Source organism: Hetaerina americana, unplaced genomic scaffold (assembly GCF_022747635.1).
Source record: "Hetaerina americana unplaced genomic scaffold, ioHetAmer1.1.p SCAF_4, whole genome shotgun sequence".
Classification (NCBI taxonomy): Eukaryota; Metazoa; Arthropoda; class Insecta; order Odonata; family Calopterygidae; genus Hetaerina; species Hetaerina americana.
Window position 1 is genome coordinate 31,044,135 of NW_027286985.1, and position 25,115 is coordinate 31,069,249.

The following is a 25,115-nucleotide window of genomic DNA, read 5'->3' on the forward strand; positions in this document are numbered from 1 at the left end:
ATAATTCGTCCGGAGATTCATTTTTTCTCTCCCGGAAGAAACGAGCTTCAGTCTTGGATATGGAGCCTACATAGTAAATAAGATATGCTCCACGACTCCCTTTGAATTCCCGTGAATTATAATTTTATTGTGACTTTCCTCGGTCGCTGACTGATACTCGAATTTCAATTTAGCTTGAGCTGGTTGCCGATAAGTCAACTTTATCGAGAGTGACTACGATGTATTCTCTTTTTATGACATGAGATTCAAAGATTCTGGAAGAAGCAGTTCGAGGTTATTGTTGCAAATCTTACGGCGCTTATTCCTCTACTAATACGCATTTTACAATACATCAGCACTGAGGAAAAAAATGATCATAATTTACGAACATCGTGGAAAAACTTCATAGCTTACTCACTTCCTTCGTTTAATCAACTATGGACCCAATCCACCTCGTTTAGGGCCAGTGAGTCCGGGATTTGAGCTCGGACTGAAGAATTACCGGATATCTATGTTTATTTATTACAGGTCCTTAGGGTAGGATGGTGATTACGGATCATTTTTCCGCGAAATATCGCCATCGCTATTTATTATGTGACTTTTATTTGTAGCAGTGTGAGGTCATGGGCATCGGGACCAAGTTGACCTGATGACTCGTGGTTTCGCAAGAAGCTATGAGAACACGAGTTTGGTCTTGAGAAATTTGAGGCATGGCGAGAGCGTTTTCATTCTCCGTCACGTCCATTGAGATAGTGCACGTGCATTATAACGATCCATGGTCGAACCCCACGTCCCACATGCTTACACACTGCTGAAGTTGATCTGATACAATATGAAGAACTTTTGTTCCAACAATACTCCATTCCCTTGTTCAGATCTTTATCGTTCCAGACTCTTCATGCTCAAGATAACTTTTTTCTAAAAGAGGAATCCTATGCTTAAGAAATCTTATATCTGAGGAAATAAATCCACTCATATAACTGCTCTAATGTTGCAAGCGTCTTCTAGTTTGAATAACAATGAAACAATACCTCCATGATGATGTTAACGAAGCATTCAAAGCTGAGGGAAGAGAGGTCTGTCGCTCTACCGTCGTGAGGCGTCGGCTAAATACCTAGAATCATTGGCATTGCCAGCGAATTTGCCCTCTTCCCTTGAGTGGGTTATTGCTTGATTTTTTCGACCTCGGATGTGATCGAGGACGATGACACTTGCACTCGAAGGAATGATTGATACTCCGGTGGAAAATACAGCATATACCAGAGTGAGACAAGATATTCGAGCTGTCGAAGTGTTCTTGCATTCGCCGTAGAGATTTCTGCGTTTACTGCAGCGAGCAGAAAACAACGAGAACCACATTTATTCGCACACGTTCTCCATGAATTACACGGGTCAACTTTCGCCGGAAGCCGCAGTGGGGAGTCAGGCCAAAGAACTTAAGGTATTACGGAAACACACCAGGTAAATATGTAATATTATGTAATATTTATCACTTGCGCGCAATGGGGAAGGGAAGTTCCTTGTTTTGGCGAGTCACTTCCTTTTCCCTCGATTCTTTTCCGCCCAGAATAGTGCTTTTCAGGTGAGATTGTAGAGTAGTCACGTTCGTTGATATCTGTAACGTTTGAGTGTAATAATATAAGACACTCCTTACGGGAATTATTCTCAGCATGGTTATGAGACATGGACATAGGCTGGAATGTGACGCAATGTACGCCAGGAGCAATTGAAATTAGCTTCAACGACAGAAGATTGAGACACGCTCTATATAAAGGGCAGGCGGAAGTGATTAGATGAGAAGCTAATATAACTAAAGGAGAAAGGTAGGGTTCTTCATTAATCGCCCTTGATATTTAATGTGATCTTGGAAAGCAATAAACGAGATCAAGGATGAGATAAAAGGATATCTATGATTACACGGAGAGAGGAAAATAATCTGCGATTTGCGGATGAAATGGATATACTTACATCAAAGAAATAAACCTGGCAAGGATAAAAATCTGAAAAATGGATAAGAAAGGGGGATATTTATTTAAGTTAGAGCCAAATGGAATAAAGGATATTCTAGGAATAATCTTATAGAAGAGGATACAGAAAGATCAACTGACAAATATTCCTTAATCTAAAGAGTGACTATGACAATTTCTACAGGAATTTGATGCCAATTATCCTCAAGGAAATTGCAATGAACTACAGCGACAGGAGATTTTTACCCCATATAAAGAGGAGGCAGGAGGGGTTAGATTTGAGGAAAAAAGGGGAGAAGCTGAAACAAGAATAAATAAGGCAGGAGAGCTCATCATCAACATTGGTATTTGTGTACATTGAGAAAGCTTTGAGAAGATTGACTAAATCAAGGAAAAGATAAAGAGTTGGAGTATAAATTGAATGGCACAAGATAAGTATGAGATAATTTTCTGGCGATATAGCTACATGTAATCTTGCAGAGAAGAAAGACCATGCAAGATTAATGGCCGATATGGAAAAGGGGATGAGAAAGTACAACCTCAACATAAATAAGATTAAAACTAAGGTAACGATCTGCAGTTAACGCGGGGAAGATAATCTCCGAATACATATAAGCATACATGGTTTGCATAAAAATTATTGGGGAAATAAATTAATTGCAGATATTGGTACAAAACCTCAAAATTCTTCAAAGTACATCCGTTGAGCGTCGACACACTTTTGCCTGCCGTTTTTCCACGAATCCAAGGCTCCCTGGTTGGTGGATTCCGCAAGATCCTTGAGGGTACGCGTGTAAGCTATTTTGGCGGCACTTAGGGTCCCATGGTGGTGTCCTTTGGAGGAGGATTTAACTTTTGGGAATAGGAACTAGTCTGCTGGCACCAAGTTGGGACTATAAGGTGGTTGGAGAAGCGTCACGATGCAGGTCTTCACAAGCAGACACTTGAGTCTACTTTTGGTCGTCCGTCAAGACCTTTGGGACGAGTTTGGCGCAGATCTCTCGCATCGCCAAATTTTCAGTGATAAATGGTATGCACTGTCACTTATCAATGCAATCATGCGTGCACTTAACTGACGGTCTGAATAGAGCACTTCACGCAAACCTCAGGAAAATATCGTTGCCGATACTTTTTATGCAAAATTTGTAGGAAAAGGCATGCTGGAACAAGTGGATGGCAAAAGATATTTATTCTGGTATAGACAATAGGCAATTCTCTAATATATATGGCGTATACTCTCCTTTGAATGTGAGAATTGGATGATAGGAGCAGCAGAGAAAAAACCGTAGGAGGCGATGGAAATTTGGTGCTACGGAAGAGCGCTGAAAATAAAATGATTGGATTAGCAAACTAGCCAATAAAGAAGTTCCTTGAAGAGCGCACGAGGAAAGGAGCATATAGAAGGCCCTTGAAAGAAGAAGGAAATTGATGTGACAAATCCTGAGACACAATAATTGACTGAAATTAATCATTTAAGTGCATAAGCAAATTACGGGCGAAGGCTTAGAATGAACTACGAGAAGTAGGTAACTAAAAATATCTGAGCATGGAGCTCTGAGGAAATGAAGAGATTGGCAGAGAACAGTATTTTGATTTGAGAGTTGCCGAAAACCAATCCTAAGATCGATAACCTGTAATTGTGATATATCTCTAAAAAAACGCACACAATGAATGCTTAAAATGCTCAGAGACGTATTCAGAGAAGGGAAATTATGTATTACATACGTAATTATCAACTTGAATTAGATTTTGTATAGGCAATTTCATTTCTCCCTGCATGGTAAAAGGCGCAAGGTTGCATAATATTGAGATGACCGGCCTCAGAAAAACAAACCAGTCGAATATTCCAATTTGGTCAATTGATTAGACGTAACCGTTGGCTGACCTCTGCTCGTCTTTTGAAAGCTTCTCCGAGGACCACATAATCTATCCAATAGTAAAATGAATAAGAAATGCTAACAAGGGCATTTCTATACTTGGCTTCGCAAGTCAGTCTACATAGCTTTCGCGAGGAATAATTATGTTCAATAAAGTAGAGGAATGTCCTCGCCCGCGGGGATTGATGACGTTATTTCTTCTTGAGGTTCAGCTGATGGGAGGAGCATTTGGAAAACATCGTTGTCTCATTTTTCTGGCCCTCTTGAAGGTAATGTGATTAGTTTATGTGAATGAATTATTCATCAGTAATTTTCGCTCAGTGATCCTAGATACCGCTTTTCGTGTTTTATTAAGTTTCTGGAATTTAATATGGCATTTCATCATTAATGCCTTGGTGACAGCCAGAGTGGTCTTCCCTCTCCTCGCATTTTCCATGGATGTATCTATCGGCGGCGGCTTAAAACAGGATATTTCCCGCTACTTATTGCCAGTAGATATTTCGATTTTGTAGGATTTCCATTAGTCATCCATCCTCCTCGTTCTATTCCTGATTCATATTTTCCAGCATTTTTACCGTCTTGGTATCCTACGATAATATTCCAATTTACGAGTAATAATGAGTATTCTTCTGATCTCATTTTTTTATTATTTCCATGGTACTTTCGTAGACCTGTTCCACATTATTAATAATTCATCATAGGTATATATATACCAGTACTAGTATTGTATCCGTGGGGTGGGTTTCTATATTAATAATTGACTAACACTTCGTATTGCGAAGGAAGAAAGCCCTCCACCCGCATTCTATACAGCACTCCGACACAATAGTGAGCCCTCACTCTTGCATATCCGTTCGGTGATTAAGTGCACATTGGGCCGTATTCCAGAAGGACACTTCCCTTGACTGCGAGCGTTGATCCACGGGAAAAAATCGCATCGCGGCTTGTGCCTTCTGATGACCCCTAGAGCCGTGCTGGCGGGAGCAATGATATTTGCTCCTCGTAGTGTCACCCAAATAGGTCGAATGGTAGGAGCTAGACGCAAGGTAGGTCGCTCAACGTCTGCTCTTCAGTGAGACCGCTGCGAAGACATCTGACCCTAGAGGGGCAGCCATTTGAGTGATGGTGCCGCGTCGAAAACACTGTTGAGGAAGGAAACGGGAAACCACCTCAATTATTATATGAACCGAGTGTATTTTGCTATGGCGCTGAAACATTGTCTTTGAAGGAATATATAGGCGAAGATTGGAGGCGTTTTAAACGTGGGTTGGGAGAAGGTATGTAGGTAAAAAAGTATAGAAAGGAAACCAAACGAGGAAGTGCTACAGGGTTCGTCCGGAAAATAAGTGTACTGAGCTCAGGAAAAAAAATGTATTACACTTTTACATATCTTAAGCTAATATTCCTCAAAATAGGACCCTTGTGAGTCGATACACTTGTTCCAGCGGCGTTCCCATTCCTGGAACGCTCCCGCGAAGGCATCATCGGGAACCTCTCGAAGACTCGTCGTCGACCTCTTCTCTGCCCTCCACGAACATCTTGTGCCACCGAAAGATCATGTTTCTGGACATGGCTGACTCCCCGTAAGCCTGGTTAATCATACCGACAGTTTCGGTAGACGATTTCCCAAGCTTTACCGCAAATTTGATGGAATAACGCTGCTCCAAAAACTTCGGCATCGCGTTCCGTGACGTGGGTCGAGCGTGGAGGTTCGCGTTAACAGAGCTCCTACTACACCACAGCTCAGAGCCGACTGCCTTTTTCAGCGTCGCTTGCCAACATACCCCCCTCCAATCGCAGCCCGTCAGAGCGGTGCTGGGCGCGCCTGGAGCGGCGGGAAAAAATCAGTAGTCAGTACACTTATTTTCCGGACGAACCCTGTAGGCATCGTGAAGGAGGAGAGGAGGTTGTTGGACGAAATCCCAAGGAAGCAGGAAAGATGGATCCGGAGCGTTTTGAATGTCGATGAGATGCTTAAGACTGTGACATAGGGGATGTCATAAGTGCAGCAAGGAAGAGGTAGGAATGGGAAAGGCTTGTTGGACGTTATGATGGGAGGAAAGAAGTATACGGAATTCAGGAAGGGCTTTTTGTAGTGTGGGATGCTTTGTTAGGATGAGCGATGTATTTTTATACAGTTGTATAGCCTTTGCCCGTCAAAGCCTACCGACCCAGAGGCGCCATACAGAATGGAACCCGGGCCTCGGTCCAGCGCTCTATAAACTGGGCTACCACAATAGACATCAAAATGAAAACATTGTCAATTGAAAACGGATTCCAAAATGCAAATACATGTAAATATTTATGAAATAGCAAGTACACACACTTGCACGCAACAGCATTGTCAAAACAGTTTGCCAAGGTGCTACACGTACATCGGAAGTAGAAATATATAAATGAATTATGTATCAATAGATTGCCTTATGGAAATAACATCAATTATGCATGTCATTACAACAATAATTTATGCGATGATAACCTCGAAAATGTATAAAAAATGTAATTAGGACACGTCCAAAAGTGAAATAAGATTACCACAAGGGTTGGGGGTGATATAAAAATTAAAGCCGATTACTTGCGAAGAATTCCATTCAACCAATTCCCACTGCTTTAATAAATATTTATGAAATAAGATTCAGCGATTAAAAAGCGTTATTTATATAGTTCAATTTAAAAAATTGAAGTGATTGTTTTTGGTTTGCCAGGCATGCTGAAAAAATCTCCCCTCAGGCACTTGTGCAAATAAATTCGGTCTCTCCTGTTTGAGTGGAGTTGGATCGTTGATCGTATCTCTCGCGAGTGTTAATACTGTAAACCAATGCAGCAAATGAGCGGGTTGAATGGGTTGTGACTGAAGTTTGAGCGAAATCAACACCCGACTGTCGTTCTTCCATACGTCTTCATTCTGTTTCTTCGCCACCTAAAGCATACTAAATTGCGCTATCAAACTTCTATAATTCCAAAAATATCTCTTCACATTACTAGTGTCAGGCTCATTAAATTTCCACATGCCCTTAGAATTCTAACTTCATAGATTGCAATCTTAAATTGCTTACCACAATTGAATGATGTAATATCGTGGGTTCATTCTACCTGCTCGGAGTTCCAAACAAAGTTGTGTACTGCAGGAATATTTTACTCGAGAACATATCGTCTCTTCTCGATTAAATATACGTTGATGAGAGTTGACATGATAATGGCTTTCGTGATGAATTGCTTGCTTCCCTTTCTTCTCCACCTCGCAATATTTCAACCATTAGAGTAACTTTTACCAAAGTTGTTATATGACTATTAATGAGGCCAATCCCAATGGTAAACTCACTTAGAGATGTTTAAACTCCGATAGAAGATGCCTACCAAAAACGTTCCTTGATTTTTATTTAATTTTGTATCGATGTCCTTTTTGGTCTCTTATTTTGACACTATCGTATCACGTGCTACCTTAGTCTAAGGTATTTCCATGGCGTAAATTAACCTGTGGCCTTAGGATTGGATATTTTAATTTATTTGGACAGAAAAATCAGCATTAAATATACAAAATACCTAGAAACATAGATCAAGTTATTAAGCTATAGCAACTTACGCCTATAACTTTAATTTTGCAAGCACAATAGAATTTATAAAAAATTGAGGGATAATAATTCAGCAAACATGTATAAACTTTTCGTTTAATGAATTATGCCCAGAGGAATACCATAACTTGTAATTATATACTATTCATGCACACTTGGACTATGCACGCTGTCAATCGTCCTATTTACTCAATGACCCAAGCCAAAATTTCTTTGTAATGAACCAGTCAAGATATCGAAAATGATTTTAGGAGAATTTGCAGCTACACGTCAAGAATCCCTAACATCTGACATCAAATAAAGATTATTTTAGTTCGAAAAAAAGTTGTGTAAAAAAAATGCCAAGATAATTTATTCAGTGATCATGAATTTTTCACAAAGTCGAGTCTCAAACCATCAAATTCATTATTTTGATTCCAGCAATCATAAATGTCTTCGTCACAGCAAGCTATACGAACTGTGGATATAGAATAGGAGGAGTTAAATGGACTTGCAGACAATCTCATAATTAGATTTATAATGCTTGCATATTGGTTGCAATATTCGAATGCCTCGTTTGACTACAGGCATTCTATCTATTCAAATATGGTGATTAACACATTCCTAGGAGACGCAATTAGTGTGGATGTTCCACGTCGTATCAGTACGGGAGGCAGAATTTAACGATTTAAATAGATCAACAAGAAATATATGCCGAAAATTAGACGACTGTGCTCTGAATTCAGTTGTAATTTTTTTTAGAGCGCTCACGGGATATGAATTCCCCTCGCCAACTAAAAAAACCCTAAACTTTTCCCGGGAAATTAATTATTTTTATTATATTTTCACCATCCGATTTTCGGAGAGGAAAATCCAATGAAAAAGCGGAAGTGGCCTGGCCCCATCTTGCCAGGAAGTGGTCTCCCCTCGGTTCCACCCCTGATTTTCGACCTCGTCTGAGGTTAGCACTGCATGGTATCATTCCATGCTATCCACAAATTAGTTATCAGAGGCGCATTACTTGATTTAATCATGGTCGGCGATGCATTTTTTTACTTTGTGCGGCCAATAATCACAGTCATTACTCTTAGTTTAAGCTATTCATCAGGATCCAGTTTTCTTTAAATATCCATTTTAATCCCCCTCTGTCATACTTTAGGACACAATTATTACCTATTTTAAGAGAACCGATTTGATAGTTTTCCAAAATGCTTCAAACAGGTTTACACTTTTAAATAATTCTACAGGAAATTATTCCCACATTTTCACCCCGAGCTTGGGGAAACAGAAATCTTTACCCTAATGTAAAACTCAAAGTTTTAGGATATTAAAATGAATATATAATCCAATTCAACTGATGGATCATCTACGTCTGTGAGGACCAAGAATGAAGGAGCGTATTCTAACAGCAGAGCGCTAATTAAATATTTTATTCAAAATGCCACCGTCAGCGAACCTAAATATGTAGCTAAGTCTACTTGATTTCCGAAAGGGAATGAGTTCAAGAAGTTGAAAAAAGGAGACAAATAACACTTCTTCATTCTTTGGGAGACTGCCTTAATTCAATCAATGCTTTCAAGTTCAAACCTAATCTTATATTACCCATATCCGTGATACGTTCTTTGTGCAATTTCTAAGTCTCTTGACATACGAAAGTCTATTGCGCGTTATCTTAATTTTCTTCTCTGTGCATACGAATATGCTTTTAATACAGCGAGAGGATCGAAATGGTGCGGTGGCTATCGTCCTGGCTGCTCACCCAGAGGGTCCGGTAACCACGGGTTCGATTCCCGACGGTACTGATTATTTTTCAGTGGTATCTCGATCCCTACATGAGGAGCTTTGTGGAGGGCACTTTGAGTGGGTACGCCGTCCGTCGGATGGGACGGCGCCTTTCGTAAAGAGTAGGCTAATGCCGACGCCGGGTTTCTCTCCACCCTTCATCCTTTCCTGTCCATCCCCTATGGCGCAAATGACCTCAGCAGTCGGTCGCCTCCCCTAAATACTACTACTACTCTTAATACAACGATATGCGGAATGCCAATTCTGTCATAATTTCTACATTATTCCGCATACTAAAGTAAATGATATGGATAACATTCCAATATGATACCGAAATAAGTTTGAGAGACAATGAGATACTGAAGTAAGCCTAGTGAGGTTGGATACGGTCATCGATGGAAGACTGCTGATAGAGCGAGGTACGAGGAGAGGGTGGAAAAGAAAAGGTATTTTTGATGGAATTAATGGAGATAGAAAGTATTCAGGGCCAAAGACGAGTAAAAATTTAGCATATTTTTAAGGAGACTTTGCGTTAATTTAGTTAGGGCTTAGGAGTACGTTAGTGGGCATTGCTGTGGGCCATCAAAAACCTACCCTAAACCGATAGACTACTGCTAATAAAGAGGGATAATTACAATATTATTTATTTACACCTCTCACTTAACCTCCAATCCATTATTAATATGCATGAAAAAAACTGAAGTGTTAACAATTCTCAACAAACATCTAGGAATTTCACCAGCATCATTAAGAAGCTCTGTAATTGAAGATCAGCGAATGTGGGTATTTTCATGAAAGAATATCTAGATTTGCTGAAGGTAATTAAAACTGGCAAATTTAAAATAAAGAAATGAAATTCAATGAGGCAGGGCATTCCTTTGAAATACGGCCCGTGAAGTAAGGGTAAAAGAACCTCGCGGATGAACTGGTTTGATTCAAGCGTCCGAAAGAGTCCACCATTGTAGACTTCAACTGAACCGTAAAAATTATGCATCTTGTTTTCACGAAGCTCTCATTACACCGTTAACTTGGAATTAAAATAGGACTCGAAATACTTCGTCGTGCATCAAAATTTAGTGCGATGCCAAGGAGCAGGATGTAAGCGAAATCATCTGTACCCGATAGAAAACAATCAATTTGAAGGAAAATAGTTTTCCATTTAAGTGATTACTTCGCAACAATACCGACCCGGGAAGAATCACGAAGCCGTTCTGTGTTCAGTACTGGAAAATGGCAGATCACTGAGAAAGAAAACTGTATTCTCGTGCGTTGAAAATTTTGTAACGGCAGTAGTGTTCTCCATTGTGAGCTAGCGAATTTTCAAGACCGTTGAGGACAGAGACGAAGGGGATGACTGAGAGAACCTCCAATGAGGGTTTGAATGTGATCAAGGGGTCTGAGCATAAGAAAAAAATGTCAAATCTACTCGGCGTTAGCCTTAGACGAATTCCCCGCTGGCGCTGCTGCTCGTAGTTCCTCCTCTTGATCCGTTCATTCCATCCGCGTCGACCTCCCGTCGGGAGAAAGCGACGGAGGAGGTTACGTAACGACACAGTCGGAATGACTCGTTTAGGGAACCAGGACTCCTCTCACCACTCACCATGATCACCACCTCGGATGCGTGATAACAGAAGGATACATGGAAGGAGGCATTGTAAAAGAGATCAAGAGCAAGGCGGTGACGTAGTGAGCGAGCAGTTTAGTAAGCTCTTATCACTCACGAGACCATCGACGGAGGAGTGAGAGAGAGAAAAAAAGAGGCAGCGGGCGCATGGAATCACAAACACATGCTAGAGATGCGGCCATGGTGACCGATTTACATTCGAGCACTTGAAACTACGGTTTTGAGTCGTGCGGAGGGAGCCTGAGCGGACGATGGAGGGGCACGTGTCCGTCAGCCAGGCGAGCGGAATCAACGAGTACCTCGGGATAGGGTGAGTGAGCCGCGGGAAAAAAAACATCCTCATGCATACACGAATGCAAACGATTCAAGGTCTCCTTTTATTCACACGTTAGCGGTCGACTCGTTAATTCGGTAGTGCCGGTCGAGCGAGGTGAAAGTGTGAAAGTCCATCGATCGCCGCAAGAGAAAATGGAGAGAAGTGGGGCGTGCCGTGAGGACTCTCGGTTATTCCCGAGCGGACACTCATTCAAAAACACGTTCGCCTCTCTCGTCGGCGTCTCGACAGTTCGTTTGGAATCCGAGCTCGATTGATCGAAAGAAAGGTCTTCGAATTTGGAATGGTGGACCCATTAAGCATTACGCGTCCACTGCCTTTCACAAATTGTGAGCTTTGAAAAGCATACCCTTCGTTTAAGTGAATTCGTTTGGTGTAGGTGGAACCCCGGAGTGCTCGCCATGCGCCGTCGTGAACACAAAGTGAAAGTCGAGTGATGCCTAGGGCGTAATCTTCGTTTTCGGCCGCAGTTTAAATATTGTTGGAAGTCCCTCATTCTGATTGTCGAAACAGGCGAAAATGTCATTGACACGAAATACCTTAACGATAAAACCTTCATGCGTACCGCTTGGTGATTGTGTGTTATAACTTGTATGTATTATCAAAGATTCCCTGCGGAAGGAAGGCAGGAAAGTCAGCCATCGGAACTTGTGAGGGAGCTAGAGATATTAATGATCGTATGATGATTAATGACCATCCATTGTGCACAGTATTTATTATTTCCCTTTTGGTATTCTCATAATTTTATTCTTTTACACCCCATATCAGAGAGGGAAGTTCTGTTCAGAAAAGTAGACATATTCATTACTCGTGCAAGTGAAATAGTTCGTTTCGGAGAAGCTTATTCAAGGAAAAGATAACCATTTATAAAGGGTAATAAAAGCACAATGCCCGCATACATAAATCGGCGATAGTTCTCTTCAGGGCTCAGTTTGTGAAATTTGGACAGAAAACAAATAGTTTAATGATTAGAATATATTTTTTTGATTAATTGAGTAAAGTATTTAAGGACATTCATATGGATAACGTGTTCTCGCTTATATAGCTAAATCTGTGGAATTAATGATGCACTTTGTAATAGGACTACATATGAAAAACTCAATTCAAATTACTCATGTCTATGAAGACGCGAAATCACATCTTATTCAGCATTACCACCTTAATGACTCATCAAAATTTTGCTATGTCACAGTTGGCACTGTGCCATTGTACACTTTTGTTGAGGAAAGATGACACAAAATGAGCTTGCTGCGTTAGACTTCTTCGCCCTCCTCTCCAATACTTGTCCATGGTTCAAACTCAAAGCCTTTGCCATATCTCAGTACTTCTAACTGGAGTGGCGCAATGGCAAATCGATGCTGGAGGATGAAGTGTTTGGAAGGGATTTGTTCACTGGTCAGATATTATTATTATACAATCTAAACGAAGTCTCAATGCATTAATACTCAGGAAAATCCACCGTTCATCATCTCCTGCCTGTGAATTCGAAGAAAATATTTCCATCTGTTGAAAATGAGACCGCGAGTACTATAGAGTCTCATTATTGTGTAATGAGGGTATCTCCTGAGAGTTTACCGACATAACAAGATACGGACGAGACACGTGCCTCTAGGGGCGACATTATTTGTTTTCCGATAGGGAGATTTAACAGATAAAGCCTAATTATCCTCCCTCTCCTCCTATTCGGTAGCGATGAGGAAAGAGATAATGTGAAAATACTTGATGCCTTCGCCAATATACCACAGGAAGAAATGTGATGCTAGGTCAAGTGACGTAACTCGCCGACGTCAATAAAACCCGACTATCAATGATCTGCCAATAACGGAGTCCTTGTGAGACGGTCGCACTGCTTGAAAGTGTCAGAACCTTTGATATCCAAGTCCCCGAAATTTCACATGAATGGAGACCACTGCAGGAATAAGGATTGCCAATACATTGTGTTGGATTCAAAGACCCAATCAACTAAATTGTAATATGTACGTTACGAAATATCTTCGTACGTATGATGAGCTTACGTAAAGCTTTAATGCCACATACCATAGTTGGACGTGGGCAAAACGAAGGCATTTATTCAATAGCCTTTTATTCAACATATTCTGCAGCCTTTCAATTTTCTCTTCTCTACCACAGTCTTCGTTAATCTGGGAATCCCGGTAATTAATATTTCTGTCGAATTAATTCCTCAGTATCTTTTCTGATTCCCAACTCAAACTTGTACTGCCATGACAACTTCTTTACGCTTTGATGGAAGATCACCTGTTGGGGCATTTGATGAATTTACGAAAGTTAAAATTGGGAAATCCAGTATGAAATATTGAAATCGAACGTTTTTTGTGTGATGAATCTCCACTAAGTTTCTATCTATCTTAAAAGAATTCATTAAAAAAAATAAAGCTCTTTGAAAATTTTCGTCATCACCGTGGCTGGCTATCAATTTTAAGATCGGTTGGATTTAGTTTTACACTAACGTCTCCATATATGTATATGTATATATATATACAAAATGTGTAATATCTTTATATATCATATATATATGTATAATATCTTTATATATTATATATATATATATATATATATATATATATATATATATATATATATATGTATATATGTACATAACTATTTTGTGAAAGTCTCGTGGACGTGAATAATCATATATAAAAGTAATGGACAAAGACAAATACACAAAAAAAGAAAAGAAACTCACTCAGTTTCAAATTTTCTTTTTTTTATGTTTCTGTGTATTTGTCTTTGTCCACTGGTGCTAACTTTCATATATATATATACGAGTATATAAATATAAATACATATATATATATATATATATATATATATATATTCCTTCCCTTTGCCATGTCATTTATTCCATGCAACTTATCCAAGATCTTGTTCTGTAGTTATGGATGCGCACTTTCCCTCGGCGAGTCTTCATAAGGATATAGCGTCTCAAAATAAATTCCTATACATTCATTCTTTCAGTAAAGGACTGAGGAAAGACCTAATTCTGCTCTTAACATTCTGAAAATTCTCTTTGTTACTTAAGCGCTCCGTTGATTTGATCTTTTTCCTGTAGCACCATATTTTTCATGTTTCCAGTCCTCCTCATATTTCCACCTCATGTCCTTTTATTATTTTCGGTTTTGCTTATTTTTTTCGCACTTACGGACACATTATCACTAATTCCGTATGGGAGTCATTTCTTCTGGAATATTTTACCTCAGAGACCTCCATTTTGTTTTTGTTCAATAAACATTTGTTGAAAAAACTGGTTAACAAGCTCCCTCAATTTGGAATAATACATGGACGGTTTCTAATGATCTTCTAAATCTTAGCTATAAGGGCTTTAAAGCGACTTTTACCATCCATTTCACGGTAGGAGCGTTACTCTACCTGCCCCTGTAGTTTGCAACTTAGTAGTTAGCCTGCATGGAGAAGTGTTCCTGACAGCCTCGGGTAACTGGAGACATAAACTTCTGAGACTTTCGCCGACGTCAAGTCACGACATATTATGCAAGATTCCATATCTTTTGACAGACCTGTCTTAACCATGCAACCTGCGAATATCGCCGTTTATTGTCCGTGAATGTTTGTTTGTCGAGAATGCTCGCTTATTGCCTAGCTAACCTCTGTATATTGAGGGCGATCCAACGTCTGCAACCCTCATTCGACGCACCCGGTAGCACGAGGAAGCGCTTACTAAAATGCATCCTTTTCCCATTACGCACGCTTCAAAATTATAACTTTCAATTAGGTCTTCTAGTTTTTATGCATTTCATTCTTGAAGATGGCGTATTTAGCCCGATGTACGTGTCACGGTAATATTAAAAGAAAAGAATTCAATTGAAATATCTTGACCGAGCTGAACCAAGCGATAGTGACATGCACTAATGTGGTTTTTCAGAAGATTCAATTTGATGAAATGTGCTTGTGCTATATTCACTTATAATGGTCATGACATAAACACTAAAAGCAATAAAATGTATGATATAACAGTAAAATAATATGCCACATAAAAATAAAATATATATGCGGATATGATTAATCAATATTAAAATGTACCATGTGGTCTTCAGTAGAATTAATTAATCAAGTTGTCAAACTAATTGCTTATAACTATCTGTCAACATTAATCGCTACAGTCTTTAAGAGGCGCTCCACTTTATGTGAGACGGAACGAAAACTGTCTTACTTAGTATCGAGTATACTAACTACTGGCGGGTTTATTTACACGAAAGCGTGAGTACAATTATATCTTCCATCAAGCCCGTAAACATTCTAAAAGTGGCAGGAAATTGTGAATTTCCTTCGCTGAGTGATAAATGTGTTGCCTCACAATTCAAAGGTGAAGTGCCATATTCTGGCGGAAAGAGGTAAACATGTCTAACTGCGACAGTTGTCTTCTATCCCTCACGTCCAGCCGTGTGCTCAAAAATATTTTTGTGCGTGTGAAATGGCAGTGCCCACGCAGCGTCTGTTTCTCAGTGAAGAGGCTGCAAAGGTGGCTAACCCCAGTGGGACGGCCATTGAGTGATGGTGTCATGTTAAAAACACTATTGAGGAAGGCAACGGGAAACCACTTCAATTATTATTCCTAAGAATACAATGATGGACACCAAAGAGTATATAAGTCCGGGCAATTACAAGACTCAGCCCAATCGGCCGTGTGTCGTGCCCGGCAGCGGGAGAGGCAAGGCTTCCGCGGTCGCCTTCCTACGAAACCCTTGCAAAGGAAAACCGACAGCAGCATGACAGAAGACTCAGCATAAGATAACTAAATTAGTTAGAATAGGAACGTGGAATGTTAGGATAATGTTGAAGACAGAAAAATTAGGGCATATTAAGCGAGAGAGGGAAAGAGGAAATACAGATATGTTAGGTCTATGCGAGGTGAGATGGAAGGAATGCGGGGATTACTGGAGTGATGTTTATAGAATAATACTCTTATACAGCGGCGGGGACAAGAGCCAACGAGGGGTTGCCATGGTATCAAATGAAGAGGTAGGAAGAAGCGTAGTCAACATAGAGCAGGTAACGGATAGAGCTAGTAGAGATAAAAGCAGAAACGACGAGCTTCGTCATTATACAGGTTTATATGCCACCGAACAATCATAAGGAGGAAGAAGTCGATAGGATATACGATCAGTTAGAGGACATAATTGCGCGTGTTCCTGCAGGGAAACCATTGATCGTGACGGGGGATTGGAATGCGACGGTAGGCGAAGGAAGAGATGGTGATGAGGTGGGGGACTACGGTTTAGGCACGAGGAATGACCGCGGGGAGAAAGCAGTTGAGTTCTGCAGGAGACAGAGGTTAGTCATCACCAACAATTAGTTTAGACACGAAAAACGGCGTAAGTACACGTTGAAAATTCCAGGTGACACGGAAAGGTATCAGCTAGATTATATTCTCGTTGGGCACAGGTTTAGGAACAGTGTGATCAATTTGCACAGCTTCCCGGGAGCGGGTGCCGACTCTGACCACAATTTCGTAGTTATGAAATGCAGCGTCCTTTTCAAAAAGATAAGACAGGGTCGGCGGATTAGGAAATGGAATGTAGAAGCATCAAACTGATTGACTAGGAAAGAGTATCAGCTGGCTGTAGAGAAAATCATGGATGACGGTAAAGAGTTGAGTACTATCGGAGGAAAATGGGAATGTATCAAGAAAGGGATTAAGAGTCAAGGAAGATTAAGTATCAAGAAAGGGAAGCCGCAAAAGAAATTATAGAACCCGTTACTGGGAAAAAGACAAGGAAAACATGGATCACGGATGAGATGATTAGAAAGATATATGACAGAAGAAAATGGACGAATGTAAACACAGAGTTAAGCAAAAGGAAGTGCAAAGAGTTAAATAAAAAGTTGAGCTGGGCAAGAAATAAAGCAAGATAAGCATGGTGGAAGACGCAATGCGAGGATATGGAAAGTTTGCAGAAAAAGGTGAAATTGGTGCGCTATACATCAAGGTTAAATCACTATCGGGAGGTAAGAAGAGAAGATCTGAGCTAACAGTTAGAGATAAGTTGGGTAAGATAACATTTATTTATTGTATAATATTATTATTATTAAAACTCACATTTCCGGATAGACAATGTCAGGTGGCAAACAGGTCTTAAGTATTATAATCAAACTTGTATTGGAAAAATAACATGCCATCTCAAATCCAATCAACATTACAAAAGATAATAATAAAATCACTCAGAATAAATAGTTTTGATAATAGTTGAAACAGAAAAGATCCAAGAGATTTGGAAGGAATATATAGGAGAACTATATGGTAAAGAACTTAAAGTTTAGACGTAGAAAGATAACATGACGTAGAGGAAGATACAGGTTTAGCTTACATGCAAGCATACTCGACGATAAGATAGATATATAAAGAGAGGTCTTTATTTGAGCAAATTTGAGACCTTAGGGTCTCTTCTTCCATTTAACATATAAAGAAAGACAGAAAGGGTATTGCGGGAGATGAAATCAAGTGAGGCCGTGTAGGTAGACAACATTCCTGTGGAACTCTTAAAAGGTTTAGAAAAATGTGGGAGGAAGAGCCTATATGGGCTGATTCGTAGCATTTATGAGAAAGGAATCTGGCCGGAAGAGGTTGTGCAATCAATGTTAGTCCCTATTCCGAAAACATAGAGGCCACATCATGTGAGGACCTCAGAACAATATGTTTGATATCCCACGCAGCTAAAGTGGTTCTCAGGATCATCAACAAAAGGATTAAGAGCAAGGCAAATGCTTACTTAGGGGATGATAAGTTTGGGTTTAGGAAGGGGAGAGGTACTCGTGATGACATTGCAGTAATGAGATCACTATTCAAGAGGAAGAGGAATATAAAATACAATCAGGACGTATTGGCCTATTTCGTTGATTTCGAAAAAGCGTTTGATAGAATGCCTTGGGAAAAACTATTGGGTATGTATATTGAAGAAAATAGGAATACATTGGAGGGACAGGAGGCTAATCCCCAAACTAACATGTCTTAGACTGCTCATTTGCGATTGGAGGACGGAGAATCCGTATTGCCAGTGTTAGGAAGAGGTTTAAGGCAGGATTGCCCAGTATCATCGGCGCTGTTTAACGTATATGTGGAGGCAATGATGAAAGAGGCATAGGAAGACCTGGAGGTAGGAATGAAAGTGGGCGGGGAATTCGTGAAATCAGTTAGGTTTGCTGATGACCAAGCTTTAGTTTGTCAGTCAGCCAAGAGGTTGCAAGCATTGCTGAGTGAATTGGAAATTCATCGCGACAGGTGTGGGATGAGAATCAATATTAATAAAACAAAGGTTATGCGATTTTCTAGAAAGAAAAAGGCCAAGCTAAACATTAAAATAGGAGGGCAAAAACTAGAGCAGGTAGAACAGTTTACGTACTTCGGAAGTGTTTCGGACCAAAACGGTCAAAGTAGTAGGGACGTAAGGAGAAGAATTGCGCTAGGCAAAGATGCTTTCACAAGGAGGAGGGAGTTGATGACAGGGACGTTGAGTAGGGATGTTAAGATAAAACTCGTAAAAACTATGATGCGGAGCGTAGTTACGTACGTAGCGGAAACGTGGCCACTGATGAAGCAGGAGGATGGACGTAGATTGGAGGCTTTTGAAATGCGGGTGTTGAGAAGGATGAATAAAGTGAAATGGACTGGGAGGAAAACAAATGAGGAAGTACTAGGTGTGGTGGGCGAGGAGAGGGGTGTTTTGGGAGAAATTCTAAGGAGGCCGGAAAAATGGATGAAGGGCGTATTGATCGGCAGTAGGATGTTGAAGACTGTAACAGAGAGGAGAATGTTTGGCAAACGAGAAAAGGGCAGGAACAGGATAGGGATGTTGGCTGGGATGAAGAGAAAATGGAAGTATACAGAGATAAAGAAGAACTTGATGCAGGGTAGTTTGCTGGATTGTGCTTTGTTTTATTTATTTATACATACCCTGCAAGCCACCGCCAGGATGAATGGCAGGGGGGAATAATTTTACCTGAACATGACCCTACCGAGGTCAAACAATATTATTATGATTCCCTATCGTTTGTGGAAAAAGTGGCATTATAAATCTATCTGTTCTAGATTTGATCTCTCTAATTTTATTAGCATGATCTCTCCTACCGTGATACGATAGGGGTAATAATAAATTATCAATATCACTGCTAAAGATCTCGCCTTTCAAGTTATGCAAGAGCTTCAATCTGTAATTTAACCTTCGCCTCGTGAGTGATTCCCAGCCTAGCTGCTCTAATATTTTGGAAACGCTACTAAGTTTATTATAACAACGTTTTACAAAATCTGGCTCCTCTAAGCTGCATGAGATCCAATTCGGTAATTAATCTAAATTCATGAGGATCCCATATACTTGGAATATATTCTAAATAAGGCCTGACCAATGACTAATAACATGTCTCTTCGACTTTTTCATCACATTTACCAAGTACTCTTCTAATAATTCCTAATTTTTTATTAGCTAGTCCACATATTTCCAGTATGTGTTTCACCCAAGAGAAATCGTGAGCGAGGGTAACCCCTAGGTATTTAAATTGAGTCTACACATTCCATTTCGGTGCTCCCAATGCCGTAGGCAGTTTTGTATTTTGTTAGGAGCCACACCTAGGGTCCAGAAACATAATTTGTTGATTTGAAGAAACTTTCAACTAAAGTAAGCAAATTTTGCTCCCGCACCCTGTATACATGTATATATGCATGTGCGTGCGTGTGCGTATTAATGCATATAATCCTACCAAAAATCTATTCTATCAAGGAATCTGCCTGTATCTTTCTGGATGACATCATATTAACAGACTTTCCCGAATGGCACGTGTTCAACTAGTTATGACTTCTGTCGCGATGTATGCCTGCGCCGGTGAGTGCGTTGCTCCAAGGGTTCGCTCGTTGGACGGTACCGTTTATAGCTGCGTTGTAGAGATCCATGGCTGAGCTTCGGTCTAAGGTTGACGGGAAGGTTGCTCTTCCGCGGAAGGCCCTGACTCGGGGTGGAGGTGCGAAAAATTGCCGCGCAAACGGGGTCGCACGGATTCGTCCGAATGCAACATGCGGCGGAGTGATCGAGAGGTCGCCCCGAGTCCGATCGTTTGAAGGGGGAGAGGTGCCTTTCCGGAAGTCGGAGGATTGGAAGGTTGTCTCGCGCAGTAGCGGGGGAAAGTTAACACTTCGGCGAGGGATGGGAAATGCGAAGGCAAACCTCATCCCCGTCTCCAACAGGTATCAGGTGCTATCGGAGGATAGCCCAATAATATCTGCAGCCCCTACCTGCGCACCTGTGAGAGCACCACCCAGAAGGAACCGTCAGAGTGGGAAGGGGGGATTCTAGTGATAGGCGGCAGTAATATCAGATGTGTGATAGTCCCATCGTGGGAGAGGGCAGACCAGGAGGGTGTTGGCCAGCGCCTGACGGCATGGTGCATTCCTAGTGGCGGCGTTCTCCAGGTGACGACGGCGGTTGGGGCGGCGTCTGCGGGCACGCAGTCTTCCAGGCTGCGGGTCGTGGCTCATGTTGGCAACGATGCCGTCCACCGTGAACATGAAGAGATTCTGAATTCCTTCAGGGAATTGAACTTCGGAATTGAAGCGGGTGGGTGGTGTCGAGGGGGTTGATGTGACGCTCTCGGTCCCAGCCTTGTCCTGAGGATTGATCGTGGACCACTGGTTTGAGCCGAGTGGAAGGCATCAATCAGAGGTTGATTGATTTCTGCAGGGATACTGGGGCGTCCTTCATCGACCTTGGACCTTGTGCCATTGGGCATTATACTATATGTTATTCTTACACATTTCTCATAGAACTAATACATAATCCTCGTTCGCCATTATTAATATTTACAAAACGATGTTCACGTCTTCGTCGATGATCCTCATTCTTGATTGACCGGTGTTTGCGAATCAGAAATGGCGTAAACCACAAGGATTATCGTGAGCATTGCCGGCATGGAGTGGAGAAAGTTCGCTTCCCGGATGCCAAGTATTACTTAAACTTAGAATAAAAAATAATGAAACATTCATAGTATAAGTTTTTCAATATTTCGGTGTCCTTGCCGCTTTTCTCAACGGAAGAAAACTTTTTTTACATCGGACTCAGCGGAAAGAAGACATGTTTTTGCCTTCCGTTGAGAGGTGGTCGGGAGACCGAAATATTCAAAAGGTGATACTGTGAGTGTTTCGCTAATCTGTGTTCCTAAGTTACATATGTCATGACCACACTTGTGACTAACCTTATGTTCACCTTCGCGAAATTTTTTCGTGAATATAAATAATAGTAGAATTTCTGAACTAGTGATGTAACTTACATGTATATGTCAGGATGGCCGAGCGGTCTAAGGCGCCAGACTCAAGATATTCTTGCCCATTTCCAATGGGTCTCGTGAATTCTGGTCCTCGTAAGAGGGCGTGGGTTCGAATCCCACTTCTGACAGATTTTTTGCAGGCTAAAACCTTGTCCACACATATTTCTGTACTGTTTTCTGTTACTTTTTGCTTCTTCGTATTTTCTTTTCGAGTATACTCCAGTTCTTCAGTGAAGCCTGACGCCAAAAGGTCCTCATTGCAAACTAGAAAAACGAATGAATTTACTTCACCTTAAAATAAAACATAATTAGTGCAATGAGGACCTTTTGGCGTTAGGCTTCACTGAAGAACTGGAGTATACTCGAAAAGAAAATACGAAGAAGCAAAAAGTAACAGAAAACAGTACAGAAATATGTGTGGACAAGGTTTTAGCCTGCAAAAAATCTGTCAGAAGTGGGATTCGAACCCACGCCCTCTTACGAGGACCAGAATTCACGAGACCCATTGGAAATGGGCAAGAATATCTTGAGTCTGGCGCCTTAGACCGCTCGGCCATCCTGACATATACATGTAAGTTACATCACTAGTTCAGAAATTCTACTATTATTTATATTCACGAAAAAATTTCGCGAAGGTGAACATAAGGTTAGTCACAAGTGTGGTCATGACATATGTAACTTAGGAACACAGATTAGCGAAACACTCACAGTATCACCTTTTGAATATTTCGGTCTCCCGACCACCTCTCAACGGAAGGCAAAAACATGTCTTCTTTCCGCTGAGTCCGATGTAAAAAAAGTTTTCTTCCGTTGAGAAAAGCGGCAAGGACACCGAAATATTGAAAAACTTATACTATGAATGTTTCATTATTTTTTATTCTAAGTTTAAGTAATACTTGGCATCCGGGAAGCGAACTTTCTCCACTCCATGCCGGCAATGCTCACGATAATCCTTGTGGTTTACGCCATTTCTGATTCGCAAACACCGGTCAATCAAGAATGAGGATCATCGACGAAGACGTGAACATCGTTTTGTAAATATTAATAATGGCGAACGAGGATTATGTATTAGTTCTATGAGAAAAGTGTAAGAATAACTTATGATGTGCAATGGCACAAATTAATCATTTCGAAATATAAGTAGTGCGTTCTAATATTTATTTGAACCAAAAAAATTCTGCATTCTTTTTTAGAAGAGGGGCTACCGTAAGTGAGAGTGCATTATAGCTAACCATAAATGTTATATGCTAAAGGGGAAGCTGAAGACTGTGATAGAGGGGAGAATGTTAGGCAAACGCGGAAGGGGCAGGATTGGGACAGGAATGTTGAACGGTATGAAGGGAGTGAGGAAATACGAGGTTACGCAGATGAAGAGGGACTTGTTATAGAGTAGGATGTTGGGTTGAGCTTCTTTAGGAGACTAATTTGGTAGCTTGTTTCCATCCAAAACCTACCTTAACCCGTAGATTATCGTAATATAGAAAAATGGTAAATGAAACTGTTTAATCCTGGAGCACCATAAAAGACTAGCGGCAAGAATAAACAGAACAAAACACAAGCAATCGCAAGCAAGCACAAAAATACAAGGAAACAAGTATCGGGGGTAGGTAAGAGCCTATCTCGAGTGATTGAGTGATTGCGTGTTCACGTAAGTCTTTTCTGTATCGTTTGTTATTTCTGTGTGATTGACGGGTCCCCGGCATAGGAGAAATCCTTGTAAACGCTGAACGAATGAGTGTGTGCGATTCATAAAGGTCTAATACATCTGAGTGATTGAGTTATTGCGTGTTTACTTAAGTCCTTTCAGTTTTGTTTTGTCATTTCTATGTGAATGAAGGGTATCTGGCATAGGAAGAATCCTTGTAAACCCTGAACGATTGAGTACTTGTGAATCACAAATGTCCCCTATTTTCGAACACACGAGGGTGATTGAGTGAATGAGCGAAAGCGTGCGTACATCCGTTTTATAATATTTATTCATCAGTGTGATTGACGGGTCACTGGCTTCGGAGGAATCCTTGTAAACCCTGAACGAGTGAGTAAGTGCGATTCACAAAGGTTTAACACACCTGAGTGATTGAGCGATTGCGAACGGGAACTTGGGCCTTTTCTTTTTAATTTTTTTTTAATTCCTGTGTGAGTACAACGGGTCTCTGGCATAGGAGATACCCTTGCAAACCCTGAGTGTGTGTGTTAATGCGATTCATGAGAGTGACTGTTATTCCTTAACACACCCTAGTGAACGAGTGGTTGAAAATTTGATTTATTTTGCATAATTAATTTTGCCTTTTGTGTGTGATTGAGGTTGTGTGGATATGTGGGTCACCTTTTCCCAAACACACCCAAGTGACGTAGTGTGTGTCCCCTATCTTTCTTCTAACTTTCTTCTTACGTTCATTTTATATTTACATATATATATATATATATATATATATATATATATATATATATATATATATATATATATATATATATATATATATAATGGGCTGACACAATATAACACAAATAGAAAAGAATAGACACATTTAAAACAACACTCACACGGTAAATTGTTCGAGCTTTCGGCCCTCTCAGAGGCCTTCTTCAAGAGAGACTGAAAATATGCTATATGCTATTGCAGAGGAGAGGGGAAAGAGCTATGGGCGTGGAGGGGAGGTGTGGAGGGAATGCTGGGAGGGAAATTAAATATGGCGGTTTAGTGTGGGAATTTTAAAGGAACGGAAGGATAGTATGTAGGCGGATTCACGAGTTCCTATGTTGGTGGCTGAATCAGGTAGGGATTCTAGGATGCTTAGAGCAAAACACTGGTCGAATGAAAGGTTGTGGGAATTGGCGTGTGAAGGGATAGGAAGAGAAGAGAGTGAGGCAGAATTGCAGGAGTACCGGTGATTATTCATTCGGATGGATAAGGGGGTAATGCATTCACCTATGTAAAAGGAAGTGCAATGCTTGCATGATAAAAGATAAATAATATTTTTTGAGAGGCAATTAGCGTGGGAACGAGGTGAGGGGGCTATGAGGGGATGTAGGGAGAGGGGAGTAGGCATAATAAGAGGACAGGTTTTACTTCGGGGGCGGTTGCAAGTTGGGGAAATATTGGAAAATTTGTCACGGGGGGGCGCAAAAGGGTTGGTGGATCTCAGAAGGTTTTTGAGATTGGTGGGTCGTCTGTATGCGATAGATGGGCATTGGGGTAGTAAGGATGAGGTCGCGTCATTGTCATGTAAAATTGGAAACAGTTCTTTAAGGAGGGTTTTCAGTCTGTGTGATCCGGGGTAATAGGTGGTGCAAAGGTTGAGTCCTGCGTCAGATGTGGGCTTGTTATTGTGTGGTGTGTTTGGTCGGGTGGAACGGTGGATTTTATTTCGTTGTAACTTTTCTGGGTAACCGCGTTTGAGGAGTGCAAGGTGTAGATTGGCAAGGTATTTGTTGAGAGTGGCTGTGGTGTTGCAAATTCGGTGTCCGCGGATAGAGAGAGAGTTAGGAATCGAGCGTTTCGTGTGTTGAGGATGACAGCTTGTGTGGTGTAGGTATTGCTGATGGTTAGTGGCTTTGATGTGTACTGAAGTAGTGAATTTGTTGTTTTGAAGTGAGATGTCTGTGTCAAGAAAGGTGATGGTGGAGTCGGAAATGGAAGAGGTGAATTTAACAGTGAAAGATGAATTTAAGGCGGATAAGAAATTGTTGAGAGAATCAGAGCCATGTGTCCAGAGA

General features: G+C 40.8%; 1 protein-coding gene and 2 non-coding genes across 3 annotated transcripts in view; 2 read left to right on the forward strand and 1 right to left on the reverse strand.

Annotated features, from left to right (window-relative positions):
- The first annotated feature begins 10,704 nt into the window (after positions 1 to 10,704).
- Positions 10,705 to 25,115, forward strand: part of LOC139691970 (solute carrier family 52, riboflavin transporter, member 3-A-like) — a 53,072-nt gene continuing 38,661 nt past the window's right edge. The window contains exon 1 of the mRNA XM_071589944.1: positions 10,705 to 11,090. Within this exon, the coding sequence (XP_071446045.1) occupies positions 11,032 to 11,090 (59 nt within the window). The 5' untranslated portion in view covers positions 10,705 to 11,031. The remainder of the gene's footprint in view (positions 11,091 to 25,115) is intronic.
- On the forward strand, positions 21,410 to 21,526 carry TRNAL-CAA (transfer RNA leucine (anticodon CAA)). Its single transcript has 2 exons — positions 21,410 to 21,447; positions 21,481 to 21,526. It is a non-coding gene; the product is annotated as a tRNA-Leu (tRNA).
- On the reverse strand, positions 21,845 to 21,961 carry TRNAL-CAA (transfer RNA leucine (anticodon CAA)). The gene is made up of 2 exons: positions 21,924 to 21,961; positions 21,845 to 21,890 (listed from the first exon to the last, which is right to left on the reverse strand). It is a non-coding gene; the product is annotated as a tRNA-Leu (tRNA).